Source organism: Pituophis catenifer, unplaced genomic scaffold, assembly GCF_029215685.1.
Source record: "Pituophis catenifer annectens isolate HBS135680 unplaced genomic scaffold, rPitCat1.0.hap2 SCAF_1, whole genome shotgun sequence".
Classification (NCBI taxonomy): domain Eukaryota; kingdom Metazoa; phylum Chordata; class Lepidosauria; order Squamata; family Colubridae; genus Pituophis; species Pituophis catenifer.
In genome coordinates, this window is record NW_027256881.1 from 283,432,329 (window position 1) to 283,452,354 (window position 20,026).

Sequence of the window (20,026 nt, forward strand, 5' to 3'; positions counted from 1 at the left end):
TTGGGAGGCACCTTTGGAGGTCTTCTAGTCTAAAGCCCCTATTCAAGCAGGAGTCCCTATACTAGGAGTCAGCAACCTACGGCTCTGGAGCTGCATGTGGCTCTTTCACCCCTCTGCTGCAGCTCCCTGTCACTCAAATTATGTGTCACAACCACCAATGTGCGACACCCGCCGACACGCGATTTATTGAGCTTTTCAACCCCCAGTGGGCCAACCATGGATAAATCCAAGAAAAGAAAAGTTTCAGAAGAAAACAGAACGTTTAATTCAACTACATATGCTAGTTTTGTGGCTAGTTTTGTAAATAGTCAGGCACAGGAAGGGTTTTGTGGCTTCCGGTATTTTCTGTGGGAAACGGGTCCAAATGGCTCTTTGAGTGTTTAAGGTTGCCGACCTCTGCCCTATACAGGGCCGGATTTTCCTATAGGCTAACTAGGCTTCAGCCTAGGCCTCAAGATCAAGAGGGGCCTACAGTCAAATTGTTAGCAAAATTAAAATTACACTTTCACTATAGGTGAAAGGGCCTCATAAGTGAAATAGCCTAGGGCCTCTTTTCATCTAAATCCGGCCCTGGCCCTATACCATTCCAGAGAAACGGCTGTCTCTTTTTAAAAGCCTCCAGTTATGGAGGACCACAACTTCTGAAGGCAAGCCATTCTACTGGTTAATTGTTCTCATTGTCAGGAAATTTCTCCTTAGTTCTAGGTTGCTACTTACTTACTTACTTACTTACTTACTTACTTACTTATTTACTTATTTACTTATTTACTTTGTATGTAATATTTGTACAACACTGTTAAGTAACAGTAGTTCTATGGAAATCAGTATACAAGATGAATGGATTAATGAATCAGTCAGTTAAATCTTACCTGTCTCTGGTCTGGAATATTCAAGGCAGAGGATTTCTGAGTCATGGGCTTCTACCTTCAGCATCTCTCTCAGGGGCTTCAATTCATAGATCCTGAAAATGATACAAGCAAGTAAGCAGTTAGGATTCTTTTGGTGTTATTATGCAGGGACACGTTCTTCAAAACTCCAAGGTTTACCTGAGAGTGCCTATCCTATCACCTGAGGCCAGGTGCTCCCCAGTAGGGCTCACACACACTGTGCGAATCCCCACTTTTGTATCTATGGCCTGTGTGTCAGCCTTCTCTACACCTCCAGCTGTATTGTATTCTGTGTCCAAGAGGGCCTGAGTGTTTTCATCTACATAGATGATTTTCATCAAATCCTAATGAGATAAAACAAAAGATTCCATTTGAAGCAAGCAGATGAAAGCAAAGGAAGGCACAGAATAAAAGCAGTATTGAATGCTAATATTTCTCTTAATATTAGCAACAAAGAGACAAACTGGAAATACACAACACCATGGCAAAGCAAAAAAAACAAAAACAAACACCCAATCTTTCTAGCAAGCTTAACTGAGCCCTGTGAATCAGAGTTTGAAAATAATATTACATTTTGGTCAGGTATAATCAAACCAGATACAACTAAAAAAAGGCTATAAGGCTAAAAATGTACATGGATACAGGACAGTAATGCAAGAATATAACTTCAGAAAGAGTTTCTGCACAAGGCCCTGTAATGCACTGTGGAAATAAAAATTGGCCAAAAAAAAAAGTGCTGTAAATCCCATAGCATTATGTAACTAATTTGTTTCAAGCCCATTTTTTTCCACCGCATGGTACTATAGATACACGGTTGAATGCATTAAAACTGGAGATAGAGAAGAAGAAAATAGCATCTGTTCAAATCAGTTCTGAGATAAAGTTATTTACGGTAATGTTACAATTACATTTCCAACCTTGTTTGATTCTTTCCTAGAAAACAAAATACCAGAATGCCTAAACCATTTTGGGACACTTAAGACAGCATTATGCCATTCATACTTAGCCAGCTGATTTGTACACGTATATTATTTTAATGCTATACTCACAAGACATCAACAACATACATGTATAGTTGCAAAGAACCACTTAATGAAGCAATCACACATTATTCATTCAAAAAGTGGATGGATGGATGGATGGATGGATACACACATACACAAATACAAACATATAGTATACTCTGGGAGACTGAAATAGCAATATTCCAAGGTAGCTTTCATAGATGAACCTTATCTTAGTTATTGATATAAGTAAAAAACCCTGCATTGACAAGACAATGTGTAAAATAAATAAAATGTAAGCTACCCAGATTTGGGCCGTCTCAAAATTGTCTAAACAAATAAATATTCTGCATGCAATGGACTGCTCTTTTCCACTTCATTTTGAAATCAAAGATTAAGCCATGTGATCTATCCTGAGCTCAGACAGTCTTACGTTGCTCAGGATGTTTCGATGCAAGGAGGCTCCATGGATGTTTGAGCTCTCAGTGTTCCACAGGCGGATGGTGTTATCTGAGGAGCAAGTGATGAAGGTGTTTGGGGGCAAGCAAGATTGATTGCTATCCTTTACCTCAGGATACACCTAAGGGGGGGAAAATTGTAATAGAATTAGAAACATACTCTATATTCTCCAAAACTGGGGATGCTGGTGGTTTTAACTGTCAAAGAAGGACTAAACCCAAGAGAAAAAACAGGCCTCCTTACTGCTTGTTCACAGGTATGAGAGAGAGGTAAAACTCCTCACTCTTTCCATTTCTATGAAAATATTCTGCTCCCCCAAATTATCAAGGTATACAAACGCCATTTTGTTAATCTTTGAAGCTGGTTTTACCAAGACTGTTTACAGTATCAGAGTCAAGCTTCACAGAATGATGTGATTGGGATACTGTGGCATACCTAATCACAGATACCTGTGATACCTTTCTATAGGAATTTGCCAATAGGGATCCCAAAGATTCTTTTCTGATGCAAATGAAACCACCACATACTTACACATCTAGGCCAGCAGGGAGCAGCACTTGGCTACTGCCATAATTGTGATAACAAGAAGGAAGGTGCAAATTGAACCTTTATTCTAATTCCAAAGAGGATTAATCAAGACATTATGGAAAGATATTCAGGACATGCATGCAGTAAAGTACCTTAATTTTAACTGGATTTTGGAAGAACACTAAACAAATAACTAACACCAAGAACAGGGACAATAATCCAAGGTTTGAATATATTTTTGTAATGGAAAATCAACAGAATGTGTTTTCCCTGCAGCCACACAGACCATCACTGGAGAGAAGCAGTCAGAAAACTCTAAATTTTTATTACCCAGATATAGGTTTTCATTTAAAACAGTTGCTTTATATTATTGACTGAAAGCTGGTCTACATTCTAGCAGATACACAAGTTCAGTTATGTGGCTAAAGAAATAAAGATTTTCTCCTTTTCTTTTCCCTTCCATTAATTCTAAATGGATAATCTTTAGTGTATGAAAAATGTAACCTAAATAATACCTAAGAACTAAAAAATGCAGAGATATCTAATTATAAGAAAAAAGAAAAACCACACTGGAATTCTTGCCATAATAGGAAGTGCCTTCTTAATTCTGAAATACATTTTTTGTAGGAAATCAGAAATGATACTATTGATGACCCTCATTGCATCTGTATCAATATTTGTGACTTAACATTACCTCAATGTTCCAGACACAGGAGGAGTGGTATAACGCAGAATAAACCTTGCCCACTTTCTTGGGGTCTTTGACATCCCACACATACAAGCTGTGATCATTGTAAACACAAGACAGCCACTGGTTATTCGGATCAAAGGTTAAGGCAATGGTGTCTGGATACTTGGCATCAGTCACATTAGAGAAAAGCCGACTGCAAAAAGATAATACAATGGATAATTTTTGAATAGTCAATATATGAAGGTACAAAAGACAGCAGGTTTGCTAAAAGGAGACAAACACAGACATTTTCCTGTTCTACTAGTATTTTTTTTACATACATATTTGCATGCTGTTAGTCATTTCAGTCAGCATTGTTATCCTCGTATTTCAAATGGACTGTGAGTGTGTGGTAGCTTATGGCCATATGAATGTATGACTTAGCTGCCCCTAAAACCAGCAGATCTAATCTCTTTCCTTCAGTCAGACAAGAATAGCTTAAATTGTAATCAGATCTCAGACTGAACAGATTTGGTTTCATACAGCATTATCCTATCCTATTGCAATAATATTGGGGCTTTACTCGTTACTACTGTTGAGTTGCAGACCAGATGTAATCCTGAGATGGCACTGATTGCACTTATAGATGACCTTTGGAGGGGTCAGGATAGGAATGGTCATCCATCCTAGTCCTCTCAGCAGCTTTCAGGACCATCAATCATAGTATCCATTGGGACCAGCTTTGGAGGGAGAGTGAGGAACAGTGTTGCAGTGTTTCTCCTCCTTTCTCAGAGGTTGGTTCTGGTTGCTGTTAGTAGGAAGAGAGATTTGCACCTGGAACCCTGTTCTACCAAGTTCCTCAGAGCTCTACATTCTCTACATTCTCTTCCTGTTTAATAGCTACATTAAGCAGTTGTGTGAGGTATTCCATCAGTGCAGGATTAAATATCTTAAGTATACCAATAATACTCAATTGTACAAACACACACAGCCACACACGTAGACCAACCCACATTCACCAGGCTGACTTCACTTCAAGTCTCTTTCCCATTGTCTGGAGGCTGTGAGGCCAAGAAAGCTGTAAGGATGGAGAAAAAAGGCTTTGGCTTAACCCAAGCAAGACTGAGCAACTGTGGGTTTTAAGGCCACAGAGATCTATGGTATTGCCTTATTTAGTTCTGGACAGTTCACAGTTTAGTTCACTCCCCAAAGAAAACTGATGTGCAGTGTGGGGTTTTTTGTTTTGCATTCCCAACTCCTGCTTGAAGAGTAGATGGTAGTCATGAGGATGGGATGCTTTCCCTATCTCTTCTGTGAACCCTGTCAGATACTGTTAGTCCCCCAGACAAAATTGTAGTTCCATTCTCACAGTTCATCTCATTTTAAAAAAAATGCTTGAATAATAATAGTACTGTACTGAGAGTCAAGTATTTAATAAAACAGTGAGCTCTTAGAAATGCCCAGACAACCTTGGCACAAAGAATGCATTGCATCAATTGGTTATCATGACAACGGTGCATTTCAATTTCATTTAAACTCCAGGGGAAAATATGACTTAGAATAACTTTATTGTCACTTTGAATGTACACTAATCGGCATACATTAAAATGAAATTTGGTTGAATACAGCTCTCAAAGGGTCACCACCTCCAATATACACTGCATAAACATGACAAAATAAATAAATAAATACAAATGTATGCATAAACCCACATATATTATTTGACACAGAGAAATAACACAGTCTAGTTCTGATGTATACATGTACATGGTGAGAAAAATGAATCTTGCGAGTTTACCAAATGGATGGCATAGGGCACAAAGCTGTTACAGAATCTGGTAGTCCTGCTAGAAATACTTTGAAATGCTCCTCCCAGAGGGAAGCAACAGAAACAGACCATAAAGTGGATGTGTGGGGTCTCTAACAATGCTTTGAGCTCCAAGCACATAGCGCTTATATGCAGTATCCTGAAAAACAGGAAGCGAGCTTCCTATAATCTTCTCAGCTGTCCTTACCTCTCTCTGTATGGACTTTCTATCTGAGGTACTGCTGCCACCAAACCAAAGAGTGATACAGTTTGTTAAAGCGCTCTTAATTGTGCCTCTGTAAAAAGTGGCCAGGACAGAAGGAGAAACATGCGCTCTCCTCATCCAATGCAGGAAATATGCATACACCTATACATTTTGATCAGTCTCTAAACCCCATAAATTAGAACCACATGCTTTTGGGTGCTTGGCAATGAATTACAAAGGTTTTAAATATGTTTTCTCGATCCAATAACAGGAGGGTTTTTTTTAAAGAGTATGAAATAACTCTAAGCTCCATGAGCAATTCCACATATTCAAATCCTTCCAATTTTAAGATGCAGCTCTCATTAATTGTTCGTTCTGTCTGTCATAAAAATCTGGCCATGCAAGGCAAAACTTCAGTCCAAAGGGAGCTTACTATAAATGAGCTAAGGAACAACAGTGTGCACGTGCATAGCTTTCCAAGTTTACAGCTTCTAAAACTAAACTGGCAGATCATATTTTAAGCTACACAGTACCTTAGCCTTTCCAAGTCACTAAAAAAAATCCGAGGCCAGGAGTCAATGTATTGAAAGCTCATGAGGATGTTCCAAGAGCACAGACAGATGCTTTGTACATTTTTACTTATTTCTATTTCACTGTGTTAGTTTACCATGGCAGTGCATGGTAAACCTCTGCCAGTAACAGTTGCTAAAAGCATTAATAGATCTTGTGGGCAGAGAGATGGGAAGGGAAAAACAAACTGGTTGAGATATTTGAAGTTTGCCAAACATTTTTTTCTCAATTCAAATATCAGTCTAGTTTTTCTCAGAGAAGATGTTGTGAATATACAGGCTGCTGGCTCAAAACGTTCATAGACTTCACCTTGCTGACTCTGATATGCTCAGTCTACATCTTCTTGACTGAGTGTTATTCTATGTCACATATACAAAAGGAATTACCTCAGCCTCTTCCCCAGCTAAAGAAAGAGAAGGCTCTTCTCTAGCAGAGCTTAATTTCTGGGGACTTTAGAAATATACCAAGATGACTACAAGCAGTCCTCAACTTACAACCACAATTGAGACCCAAATTTATGTTGTTAAGCGAGACAGTTGTTAAGTGAGTTTTGCCCCATTTTATAACTTTTCTTGCCACAGTTTTTAAGTGAATCACGGCAGTTGTTCAATTAGCAACACAGTTCTGGCTTCCTCATTGACTTTGCTTGTCAGAAGGTCACAAAAGGTGATCACATGACAGTCACAGATATGAGTCAACTGCCAAGCACCTGAATTTTGATCATATGACCATAGGGATGATGCAAGGGTCGTAAGGGTGAAAAATGGTTATAAGTCACTTTTTTCAGTGCTGTTGTAACCTTTAATGGTCACTAAAAGAACTGTTGTAAGTTGAGAACTACCTGTAGTTCAAAATATTTTTGAAATGGGATGAAACCTGGCCAGTCAAGTTACCCCAAGGATTTCACCATATCTAATGCCAGCTGTATTACATGAAATACTGGCAACACCAGAATAAGCACTACCCATATCATCGTCAGGAGACAGACAAGCCTCCAGAGATACAATGCGGAGAAGGGGACCTCTCAGAAGGGACCATTTGAAAGTAAAGGTGAGTCCAATATAGAAAACCATTCTACTACTTTGTCTTAGAATTTGGCTGAGGAAGGAAAGAATGAACAATAAACATTACCAAAAAAATGCAAAACAGCGAAAGGAAATAGAGTGAAGAGTTACAACATATTTCTAAATCAGAAAATTACAAAGCGATTTACATGTTTTAATGCATGGCACTATTTTGCACCTTGGCAAACTGTTGACATATTTATCCCAGAACAGTGGTGGGTTCCTCCCGGTTCGGTCCGGTTCGGCAGAGCCGGTAGCGGTGACGATATGACGTCACCGAACCGGTTCTCCCCCCTGCCCTCCCACACACCCCCACGTTATTCTTACCTTTTATTTGGTCCCACCCCCAATCTATTGCTGCCTCCTGAGTCCCAGCTGATGACTAGAGGGAAAAAAACTGTTTAAACTCTTGCCCTGGGTTTCAAAGGGCCGTCCTACAGCTGATCAGTGTTAAAAGCAAACAAATGAGTCGGGTCGTAAGTGCGAGGACTGGTCGTAAGTGCGAGGACCTTCCAGAAATGACTCTGACCAGTTAGCCACGCCCACCTAGTCACATGACCTCCAAGCCACAAAAATAAGCCACGCCCACAGAACCAGTAGTAAAAAATTTAGAACCCACCCCTGTCCCAGAACCATTTCTACCAGCCTCCTCAAACATGATGCCATGCATTGACTGGGCATGATAGAAGTTGCAGCTTAGTACAAGTAAAAGTACCCCTTTCATAAGCAAAGTTTTTCCCTCTTGCTCTCTGAACAAATTTATTTATTTGTAAAATTTATTTGCCTCCCTTCTTATCTCAAAGTAAATCTGGGTGGCTGATAAATGTACTTGCAAATGCAAGATGGAGAACAAAGCTAAATTCTGACACAAGTTGCTTCTGGATCTTTACTTTTCTTACCTGGCTTCTGTAACACTAGCGATATCCGTCCCTAGGAAGTGCGGTTTAGGGAGCGTGGTCACAAAGTGAAGATTTGAAGGATTAAAAATTCGAACAGTACCATCAGCACAGCCACAGAAGATGTAATCGTGGTTCAAGGAGATGCAATTTGCCACAGTGGTCTGGGGACATAAGATATAAGCATGAGCCACTACATAACACAACAAAGCATGAAAGAAAATAGTAGTCAAGAAAGAAGGGAAAAAACTGAAGCAAGATGAGATGGAATCATTAAACATAAGGGGAAAAAACTAAATTGGAGGTATTCTTCCATTAATTACGGGTACAGAACTGTTTCTGTAGGAGAACTATTATTATAAGCTCCTATTTTCACTAATTAGACTAATGTGTCTCAACTTTGGCAACTTTAAGACATGGGGACTTCAACTCCCAGAATTCCACAGGCAGAATAGACAACCTGTGCCACTAGTTATCTATCCAAAACTGTATCAGCACCACACCAGAGTGAAATAACAGCCACCTCATAGAAACTCAGCAATTTGATCAATGGACACTGAGCATGCTCAGTGAGGAAAAAATGATGATTAGAAAAAAGTTTTGAAATGGAATGAGCATGGCCGAATGACCAGAAAAACGGCATTCAACAACAACAACACTAGCACACAGGGGATTTGGGTACTTCACTGAAAAAGATTTCCCTTGTATTAGGAATGGGAACTAACACTATGTAAAGCAACAGAAGAAATAGGCATAATTCCTGAGGAAGACTCAATCTCATTCCAGTTTTTAAATTCTACTGCAGTGAGCACAATTGCAAAGAGAAAAAAAAAAAGACGACAAATGGGAGGGATGCTAAGGCAATGGCGTGTCGGAAACAAGAGACATTAGAACTTACTGTGAAGCTGTCTGTGTTCTAAGTAAAAGAGAGAAGGGTGTTTTCAGTGCCAAAAGGAAAAGAAGGAAAAGAGAGAAAGAGAGAGCATTCAGTTTGAAGAGTAAGCAAGGGCTTAGGAGGTGGGTTCCTTTATTAAAAAGAAGAAGAAAAGCCCTAAATCTTTGCATTTATCATTTCATGAGGAGGAAAAGATTTTCACAATGTCTTTCAACAATAACACATCATTCAGGATATACAGAGACTGGGAAATCGAGACACAGATCTAAGGAAAAACTTAGGTCCAGAGAAAAATCAATTTACATGAAAGTTCCTCCACACAGGTGGACTTCAACCAATCACTCTTTTTCTATCTTGGTTACGCAACTGAAGCAGAATACTCATGCATGGCTGTATGGATACAAACACAACTGAACAGATCTAAAATAGCTTGTGCTTATATTAGGAATGTGCTTATATTAGGAATGGGCTGTTTGCTAATGAAGTAGGTACCTTCTGATGCCATGTTCGCCAGCAGTTTTGAGACTATTTTTGGCCTGAGCCAAATTCTGCAAGATTTATAAAACTACAGGAAGTGACAGTTAAAATATATCAAACAGAGAAAAAGAATACAATTTAAAAGCACTCGGATAAAAAAGGTGGTGAACTTTTCTAGAGAACACCCATTATTTCTCCTCAGTGATTTCTCCTAATGAAATACACTTCTAATACCCAAAACTAGTTAGGAGCAAATACTTGGAGAGAAGGATTGCCATTCTTATATAGGTAGTCCTCAATTTACAACCACAACTGAGTCCAAAATTTATGTTGCTAAGTGAGACATTTAAGTGAATTTTGCCCCATTTTATGTTTCTTGCCACAATTGTTAAGTGAATCATTGTAGTTGTTAAGTTAGTAAGCACGGTTACTAAGTGAATCTGGCTTCCCCATTGACTTTGCTTGTCAGAAAGTGGTAAAAGGTGATCACATGACCTTGGGACACAGCAATGGTCATAAGTATGAACCAGTTGCCAAGCATCTGAATTTTATTCACACGTTCATAGAAATGCTGCAACGGTCCAAATGTGAAAAATGGTCAGTTTTTCAGTGATGTTGTAACTTTGAATGATCACTAAAGGAACTGTCGTAAGTGGAGGACTATCTGTACAGTACATTCAGATTAACAGAGTTGGAAGGGACCTTGTAGGTCATCTAGTCAACCCCCACCCACCCAAGTAGGAGCCACTACACCATTTCTGACAAACGGCAATCCAGTCTCTTCTTGAAATCTTCCAGTGATGAAGCTCCCACAACTTCCCAGGACGGGCCTGGTGGCTCAGCAGACTAAAAGTATTGTGATTAACACCAGCTGTCTACAATTACTGTAAGTTCGAATCTCACCAGGCTCAAGGTAGACTCAGCCTTCCATCCTTTCTAAGGTAGGTAAAATGAGGACCCAGTTTGTGGGGGCAATAAGCTGACTTTGTATAAATATACAAAAAGTATGAAGGCTATTGCTTAACGCATTGTAAGCCGCCCTGAGTCTCCGGAGAAGGGCGGCATATAAATCAAATTTAAAAAAAAACTTCCGAAGGCCAGCTGTTCCATTGGTTGATCGTTCTCATTATATGGCTCATACCTAGCTACTTAATTTAGATCTCATTTTTTTCATACAGAAGGTGCCAGACATCATCCCATCCAGACATCCATTTCTGTGCCCTATGTTTTCAAAATCCTGCGCTAGGAAAGCTGGGAGAACTGAAAGATCTTCTCACCTCTAAAATGAACAGATATCCAAGTGCCACAGGCTACTTACCCTCAATTCCACCCACTTGTCCAGTAGCCTCTTGTCATTGAATTCACACAGCAGACCAGAGGAAGTGATACAAAAAGTGCTGTCTGCTTTTTTACCCCTGCCACATGCCACATCTGTAAAAAAATTGTTCCTCAATTCTCCGAGCAAACCAGAACGCCCAAGCAAGGGGACCGTGGCATTCACCTGGCATGAAAGAACAACATGTCAAGAGGGTTTTGCTTTGGGAAACTGGAATGGTTTGATTAACACTTTGCAGAAATACTAATAAATCTGACATAATTCTCTTGGTCACGAATATCTCCCCTTCTTTCAAGAGCATCAACAATGACCTTTACCTTAGAGGTTTTGCTATCAGCCAGGTACCAAAACTTGATGTGCCGGTTTCCAGCTGTAACAAAATAGCTGCAATCCTCAGAGAATGAAACTGCTGTCACTTTGCTTGAGACTTTATTGGCTGCCACAACAATGTTTTTCTGGAAAGAAGACAGCAGAGCAAGTCAAATGTTCTGCTAATTAAATCTATTTGTCTGATTTATGCACAAGATCTCTGGGAATACACAGCAATACCTCCCAGAGTGTATACATGAAAATGCTACAACCTCCCACAGATCAAGTGATAAAAATTAGTTTTGTATTATTCGGGCAGACTGTCAGCTCATTTGCAGTATTCTTTTGACTTAACATTAGCATACTCTCACTTGTTTTAGTTTTAAAGACTTTGTGCTCACTTTTATATATATTTTCACATGGACAAATGGACACATTTGTATTCTGTTACAAAGAGAGATGCCTTCTGGACAAACATTTAGAAGAAAGTTGCAGTGTTTTGCTGAAACAAACAATAGTATTTGTAGCCATTTGGGACTAGGAATTAAATTTGAAATCTGCATTAGTAAAAATATTACTATTATCGGGCTAGGATTATTGCTACCATTGGCATAAGTAACAACATGTAAAATAAAGAGGGATAGGTCACAGAATCAGAACAGAGCAAAGGCTGATGCAGGAACAGGGGAAATCTTCATGGACAGAAAAAGGCCTGCAACTACCATGATCACATGAGTTAGGACACAAGAGCTCCATGGAGATTCCCAATAGTGATGTAATTTGTGCAGACTCCTAATGATCCAAGGAGCTATGAAGGAAAGCAGGAATCTTGGCCTTCTGTTGGTTTAGGCATCTGCATTGATATTAACCTTAAATTCTGCAGAGGTAACATAACATTACTCCACATAGTCTCCTGCTACCCCATATGAAAGAAAAATCTTTTACATAGATACATGCTAGGAGTTGCATTCTAATATCAGAAACCCAGAAGTAAATTTACTCCTGACTCATTCAGGTCAGAAAAGAAGTCTTTTGACACCACTTAATAAACATGCACAGATAAAAAGCAGCGAAACAATTTATGACTAACAGCACAGTGTGCTGAACAGAAGATTATACAAGAATGAACAAATCCAGACTTAACAATGACAGCTTACCACACTGAACTTCAACAACAAAAAATTGCCCAGCATTAATTTGGCATATAAAACCATTGCCATTTTAATCCCTTGAGATAACCTCATTTATGGTTCTGATTTCTCATATATAATCAGATAAACTGAACACATTTCAGTTATACTAGGAAATAAATTAAGCACATAATTTACTCCTAATGAAAACAGATACTCTCTCTGTAGAAGCCAGTTTTATTATCAACATATCTGGTCAATACAAAGAATAATCCAATGTTTTGAAGAGACCTTAAAGAAAAAATATCCAAATCTTTGCTCCTTGAAGAGACATGTACTTTTGTGCCACTTATTTTTCAGAGGGCAAACCAAATAAAACTCAGAATTATTACCAGCTATTTAAAACAAAACATCTAATAGCTTTTTGAATTGAGAGTGAATATCGAAAATATAAACATCAAACAGAGCCATAACATGGGTTATTATTGTTTGTCTTAGCTTGTTCTGTGGACCCAGCCAAATAAAGTTAACAAAATTACACATTCTTAAAATAAACCATGACTTAGTACAATGAGTGGACCCAGTCAAACTGAGAAGAAAAAGGCAATGGTACCAAACATGTAAAAGGCTTCTGCATCTTCAGCTCAAAATCAGTATCCATCACTGCAAACCAGGACAGAATGAGATGTCAAAGTGGCCTGACCCAGCATTAGGCAGTTTCTATCTACCTATCTAATGAAAAGGAGATGAAACAGCCTGCTGTGATCTTTCATTATGTGAGCCTTAGCACAAACCAAGAAGTGGAAGTGGTGAGAGAATCTTCCTAGCTAGACTGCTTTGCCATTTCAAAAATGTTTATTCTACATACTAATAACCAAAGTAATGAAATATTTCTCTATGCATTTTTAAAGGTAGAAGGGGAGTCATTAAATAAACATTATTTCTGTTTCATTGAAATATAGCATACACCTCCATTACAAACCTCCTTTCATTTCAGTTATTGCAAACATAGAGCTTGCTGCTTTATCAGACATCTTCTGTGAAGTGAGCACCACTTTTTGAGCTGAAGCCTATATTCCCAAAAGGAGTCAGGGCCTTCAGGCATAATGTAATCACCTATCATTGACTTTTAAATTCAATTAAAATAATGAAAAATAATTAGAATGGTTGCACTCCAAATTTTAAATTACATTCTTCTATTTGATTGCAAATTTAGGAAGGACTCTGGTTCACGTGCTATCTATTTTCAAGAATTCATACAATCCTTGGAGCTCAGGCTGTGTATCCTTGTTATATATACCGAGAACAAACTCAAACTGGGAGACAGAAACTCAGAGTAGATTATCTGTGAGGAAACAGCATTGGTATTCTGAAGGCATTGCATAATGCAACTTCTAGTTGCAAGTTCACTTATGCTCACATGATGACTACAAAAAAAATCTTGCTATAATTTACCTTCCATGACCAAACATTGACTATCATGTCATGCTGATAACCCACTGAGACAATGTACTTGGAGCTTGGTGAGAAGGCCACACATGCTACTCCATACTTATGCTCTTGAAGTTCAGCCATCTGGGTCCGCTCAGCAACATCCCATATACGGACTGCAGGCATATGCCCACTCTGTAAGCAGAAAAAAATTGGCCATTACAATATAGTCACTTACATGCACTTTTATTGAAGCATGGAAGACAAGCTAAAACCGGCCTCAACCACAGCAAAGTTAGTCTTTTGCAATGCTTTGTTTCACTCTGTTTAACAACATGAGTGGTACAGTTCCTCACTGGGGGAAACTCTCATTTTCCAAGTTTTGCTTCCCTAACAGTTCTTCCACAGATAAAACTAGCTTAATAGCTTCACAATTCAATCCCCAAGGTTTATTGTTCTTATGGTCAAATACATGCAGCAATTGAGTGTGAGGTTAGTGTCCATGTTTCACTGGCATATGTTAGAGCAGATAGCATACATTGATCAAAAACTTTTCTCTTGGGGCATAGGGGGAGGTTGTTCTCGAAAATTATGTTTAGCTTGCCGAATGCCTGCCAACCACATTTAACACGCCGTTCAATTTCCTTTATTGTATCACCTTACATTGGTGTAAAGAGCCATGGAAAAATACATGCTCAGCATTACAAGACAAGGTAGAAAAACCTGCACATAGGTTAGAGAACAAATGAAAATATAAGGTATCATCAAGAGAGTAAAAGAATTGAAATGGAAATAAACTGGTCACAATGCAAGAAGAATTGATGGCAGGTAGACCAAGGCAATCATAGAATGGATCCCATTTGATAAAAAGCGTCCACGAAAGAGACCTAAAATAAGATGGATCGATGACATCAGCAAGTATTGCGGACCAATTAAAAAAGGAAAGTTCAGGACTGTATTGGTTGAAAACATGCAGAAGAGGCCTTCATCCTGCAGTAGGTAGACAATGGCTAAAATGATGATGATGATGATGATGATGATGATGATGATGACGACATGCAACAAAAAAAATTATGATGTGGATTGGATTAGGTTATTATGATGTGGATGTGGATTGGATTATTGCCCTTTTCTGTGGAATCAGGAGAAAGTTGATTTTTTATCTATGGTCAGAATAATGATTGTTTGACATTATGTGTTCCCTATTAAGGCGAAAATGGAGAAAGTAGTATTAATATGGAAAGGACCAGGGAGTCATAACAAAGAAGAATATAAATTAGTGTACAAATACACTAATTTATTAGCTTTTTTATCAAAGCCTGTTAAAATGGCTTTTTTGTTAGGGAAATGTCATTTAGTAGCAAATAATTCTAGGATGTTTTCTAGATTTAAGTAAGCTTCTTGAAAATGTGCAGAGGCCAATCTCAAGTGCGTAGACACAACAAAATTCCCGTTTCTTCAGAATTCTAACACTGCATACCTGGCACCATACTCTAGCTTCTGAAATTCACTGCAACCTATTCTCATTTTTCAGCAGCATAATTCTTTTTATCAGATATAAATTTGAAATGTCTTCCATATCGCACCACTTACTTAACCTTGTCTATGCTGCTGAAAAGTGCCACTGGCCAACCATCTTCTGAGTTGGTCGTAAAAGGCTAATCCAAATATTTAACTTTATTTCTAATTTTGATATGGCCTATGGGCTAATCAAAAAACTAACTGTGTTTCTAAAGATATACTAAAATACTAAAGTCCTACACTAATACCTGACCGACATACTTTTCCACATCTCCTTCGGTGACATAAGAATTAAGCCGCACAACAGCAACAAAAAGGAATATTAATGCCTGTATGTTCAGCAAAGAACAACTGAACAGTCAGAATATTTGTGACTTCCAGAATTTCGAATTTTTTTCTTTAAAATTCTGTCCATACAAAATCTAGACGTTCAAGGCACACATAACCCTATCTTTCCATGCATTCAGAGTAATAAACAGGTAATGGTTAAGGGGAGATGAATGGAGACATAAAACGCTGTAACAGGTGGCCGTAACAACCTGTGGGAATAAAAATGTGGAAGTGGGAGAGAAAAAGAAGGCTGCCAATGAACTTCCAGGTTAGCTTAAGGTGTTGATTGTCTTTAATGCCCTGTGTGATCTAACATGCAGGACCACTTTCTCTTTGGATATCTGCCTCACTAATAAAACCCACCAGAATGGGCTTGAGAGCCAGTGTAACATAACAGTTAAAGCACCAGCTAGAAACTGGGAAACCCTGAGTTCTAGTTGTGGATTATGCACAAATCCAGCTGGATGGCCTTAGGCCAATCATTCTCTCTTAGCCCTAGGAGCCAGGCAATGGAAAACCACTTCTGAAATTCTACCAAGCAGACTGCAGGGACTCATCGAACAGTCTCAAAGAGTCAACACTGACTTGAAGGTCGCCCAAAAGGGCTTGCTCTGTCTTTTCACTCGTAGTCTGCTATCTTCACTGCCATCACAGAGGCAATTTTTCTCAGTAGTTGTTTACCATCTGTAAAATAATATTCTGCCAGATTTCCAAATAGCTCCTGGCTTTCACAAAATCCATCAAATCATGGCTCTTTCATCAGGTCTTATAGTCTGGAGTGGTATTTGTCATTTCTAGTAACAGATGTTGACTTTTGCTCAGTGGTTGTTAAAAGGATTAGATCTCCAGAGCTGAATTCTGCCATATATTATTTTTATATAAATCATCCCTGCTGCTATTTTACTGAAATGTATGATGCATGTTTTTAACCCAATTTACAACACCCAGTCGAAGTCAGCTCTAATTGAAGAAGTGGGTAAGCTCAACAGAAATAAATTTGTTTCGACGAAGTATCATTCGTCATCTTCAGGCTGGTGTTTTCGGCTTCGTGCTTCTAGGAGCAATGTGTGATCGCAGCTGATTCTTCCTTTTAACTGCCAGTGGGGGTGTGAACTGATTGGGTGGGAGCTTGGCTGTGTTCAGTAAAATATATATATTTTACTGGTATGTTAACTGATGTGGATCTAAAGGTCATATGCAAAATGTGGGTAATATAATTAAAATATTGTATATTGAGTGGGTCAGAAGGAGGGCTGAGAAGATTTCTACAGACCCCTCACATCCTGGACATAATCTGTTTCAACTTGTCCCCTTGGGAGGACACCACAGAGTATTACATGCCAAAACAAGTAGACACAGAGACAGTTTTCTGCTGAACACCTAATTTTCACACTGCTATCTCATATGTATGTATATTTAGCCATGTAGTATGGGTATAATATTATCATTTATATCTTATTATCTTCTTTACTTCCCCCCCCCCTCTTATTGTGATGATGATGATTCTGTTCTTTGCATGTATACTGAGAACTTCTGTACCAGAGACAAATTCCTTGTGTGTCAAATCATACTTGTCCAATAAAGTGTTTTGTTCTGTTCTCCCACAATCTCTAAAGTCATCTTTAAAGATTCTTGTAATTGATAGTTTATAATATTCACATTTTTAGTCTGAGGTGGGACATATATTTAAGGAACATACTGTAGATAGATAAGAATAAGCTGGAGAAAGATGAATACTTATCTAACAGGGTGCAATAAGAAAAGAAAAAACCATATCTCGCACTACAAAACTATCCTGAAGAATTAATTAATAGCAGAAGCAAAGTCAGCATTATAGGTCAGGGGTGTCAAACTCAAGGTCTGGGGGCTGGATCCAGCCCATGGGGTACTTAGATCTGGCCCACAGGGCCGCCCTGGAAACAGCAAAGGACTGGCCACGGCACTTCTGCCTGCAAAAATGGGTTCTCGAGCTCAGTTTTTGGCTGCCATGGCCTCCTACAACCCTCTGCCAGTGAAAACGGAGCTCGGTGGCCCTCCTGAGCTCCATTTTCACTGGCAGAGGGTTGCAGGAGGCCATGTAAGCCGAAAACGAAGCTCAAGAGCCTGTTTTTGCTGGCAGAGCACTCAGGCCACCACAGGCACCCCCGACAGGAGTAACGTTGAGCTGGCCACACCCACCTGGCCACACCCACCCCAGCCCCCCAAAGTCAAACACAACCCTGATGCAGCCCTCAATGAAATTGAGTTTGACACCCCTGTTATAGGCAAGCACTGCATGAGAGTGGAAAGGAGAGAATAATTGTCCTTAGTTTAAGGAAGAGGAGGAAGCGGTGGAGGCACTGGATTCTACAACCAACACCATGTGAAGAGCCCAATCATGAAATGTCAGTGTTAACATTTATCCAATCCCTTGCCATTTAAAGTTGCAGGAATTCCTCTTCCCTACAGAGTGAACCATTCCAGCCTTCTACAGTTGTTTACTATATTGCCACTAAGCATAACTTTTTTTTTAAAAAAAGGATAATGGATTGCAGTTATTGCAGTGTTTATGAGGCATAGTCAAACAGAGCTAACAGTTAGTTCCACTGATTTAAAGTTTGGATAATGTTCAGTACGGAGAGGGCTTCAAAACTCCAAAAGAAGATGAGCAGTCTGTTGCTTCAGAAGTCATGAGAGGCTAGAGGCTGAACAGCCATCTGTCAAAGATACTGTTATTGCATCCAACTTTGTAAATCCTGCTTTAAGCAGAGGCTGACCTCAAAGGGCCTTTCCAACTTAGGGTCTTATATCCTGTGGCAAAATGTTCTGAGCATCAGATTTTCATGGAATAAGAGAAGCTCCCACCTTGCTCTTAAGCGATCAGGGATACATTGCTGCCCATTCTCAAATCTAACATTTTAAATCCCTCACAATCATTCTTATGTTGACCCACTTACAAGCTTGCAGGTCATGTGAGTAGCATTCGCATTCTACAGTTCATTGCTTGACTTGGTGGGAGTGGGGTGAATCACCCCTTGAATTCAATAACTGCAGTCCAAAACATTCAAGATAATGAAGGGATTGTGTACACAGTCCATTAGTAAATCAGCTTCTTTGGACACACATGGCAGCCATCCAACATGGGCAACAAGAGGCTGTCAACATTTTTGTGGGCTTCAAGCAAGCACCAATTCACTCTTCATAACACACACAGTGGTAGTATTGTACGTATATCTGATCTACATCAGAAACGGAATACTGGCTTTTTCAGCTTCGTACATTTTTTTAAAAAATGAAAACTTTTGTTGCTAGCAACTAAACCCAGTGCTGCCAAATCTACAAGCATCAGCATCTTTGTTACTATATTCAATTTTTTTCCCCACAAAGACCTTCCCTCCTAAAAAGTGTAAATGAGACTATACACATTGGCTTCTTTGAATCCCAACCGAAGCAAAAATCAACATCGTCCTTTCATTTTCTACAATGAATTAACACATTAGGATTCAACCTGGAAGAGGTGGTTCAGAGCACATGGGAGTGCAAGACAAACTGGTTTGCAGTTCATTTAACTCTTCTATATCAAATATGAAGTTTTGCTAAAACTGAAGGCAGACCGCCATCAAATGGTTTTCACCTTACAGATCCATCTCTCTGGCTTCCCTGGTCTAAATTTTCTCTCTCCCCACCCCCAATCTGTTCTAATTGCAAAACAATCCCAAATGAGCAACTAGTTTCTTTACTACTTCTCCAGCCACTTAAATCAATGTATCCACATATTAAGAATTTTCTTTCTATTTAATAAAACAAGACGTTCTTCAAATATTTTAGTAATTATGTATTTGCAACTTGAGCAACTCTTCTTGCTTTCCAGTGAGACTGAGTCTTCTTTATGTAGCCACAATAAGGTATTTTTTACCTTTGTTCACAAGCCTTGCATTGGAGACGCCATGAATTATCAACAGAACATGATCCAGAGGTGAAATCCAACAAGTTCTGACAGGTTCTGGAGAACCGGTAGTGGAAAATTTGAGCAGTTTGGAGAACCGGTAGCGGAAATTTTGAGTAGTTCAGAGAACCGGCAAATACCACCTCTGGCTGGCCCCAGAGTGGGGTGGGAATGGAGGTTTTGCAATATCCTTCCCCCAGGAGTGGGGAGGGAATGGGGATTTTGCAGTATCCTTCCCCTGCAATGCCCACCAAGCCACACCAAGCCATGCCCACAAACCAGTAGTAAAAAAATTTGGATTTCACCACTGACGTGACCCTTGTACAAGCAGCCCAGGTTTAAGAAATCAGTTCATTCGACAGAAAGATTAAATCAGCTCCAGCTCTTTATATTTATAAACTGTCTTGATGACTCTCCTAATACCTGCTTCCAACTTGAAACTCTGTGCAGCCATAGCACTGAAGCTGAAGCTACCAGCATTGTTCTTCCTGAGCATGCTATTTCAAGTGTATAGGTCTTTTCAATAGTGAGCCTGTTGTGTAGTGGTTTAAATTCGATGCCCTCAAAATGATGCCTCCATCA

At 39.2% G+C, this 20,026-nt stretch overlaps 1 protein-coding gene across 1 annotated transcript in view; it reads right to left on the reverse strand.

The window, feature by feature from the left end:
* The window catches only part of MAPKBP1 (mitogen-activated protein kinase binding protein 1), a 121,194-nt gene that overhangs the window by 37,650 nt on the left and 63,518 nt on the right, over window positions 1-20,026 (reverse strand). Inside the window, exons 5-13 of the mRNA XM_070931304.1 lie at window positions 13,693-13,863; window positions 11,116-11,253; window positions 10,781-10,963; window positions 8,989-9,006; window positions 8,094-8,254; window positions 3,573-3,762; window positions 2,325-2,471; window positions 1,047-1,231; window positions 870-961 (exon numbers count right to left, since the gene is read on the reverse strand). Coding sequence (XP_070787405.1) covers window positions 870-961; window positions 1,047-1,231; window positions 2,325-2,471; window positions 3,573-3,762; window positions 8,094-8,254; window positions 8,989-9,006; window positions 10,781-10,963; window positions 11,116-11,253; window positions 13,693-13,863 — 1,285 coding nt within the window. The remainder of the gene's footprint in view (window positions 1-869; window positions 962-1,046; window positions 1,232-2,324; window positions 2,472-3,572; window positions 3,763-8,093; window positions 8,255-8,988; window positions 9,007-10,780; window positions 10,964-11,115; window positions 11,254-13,692; window positions 13,864-20,026) is intronic.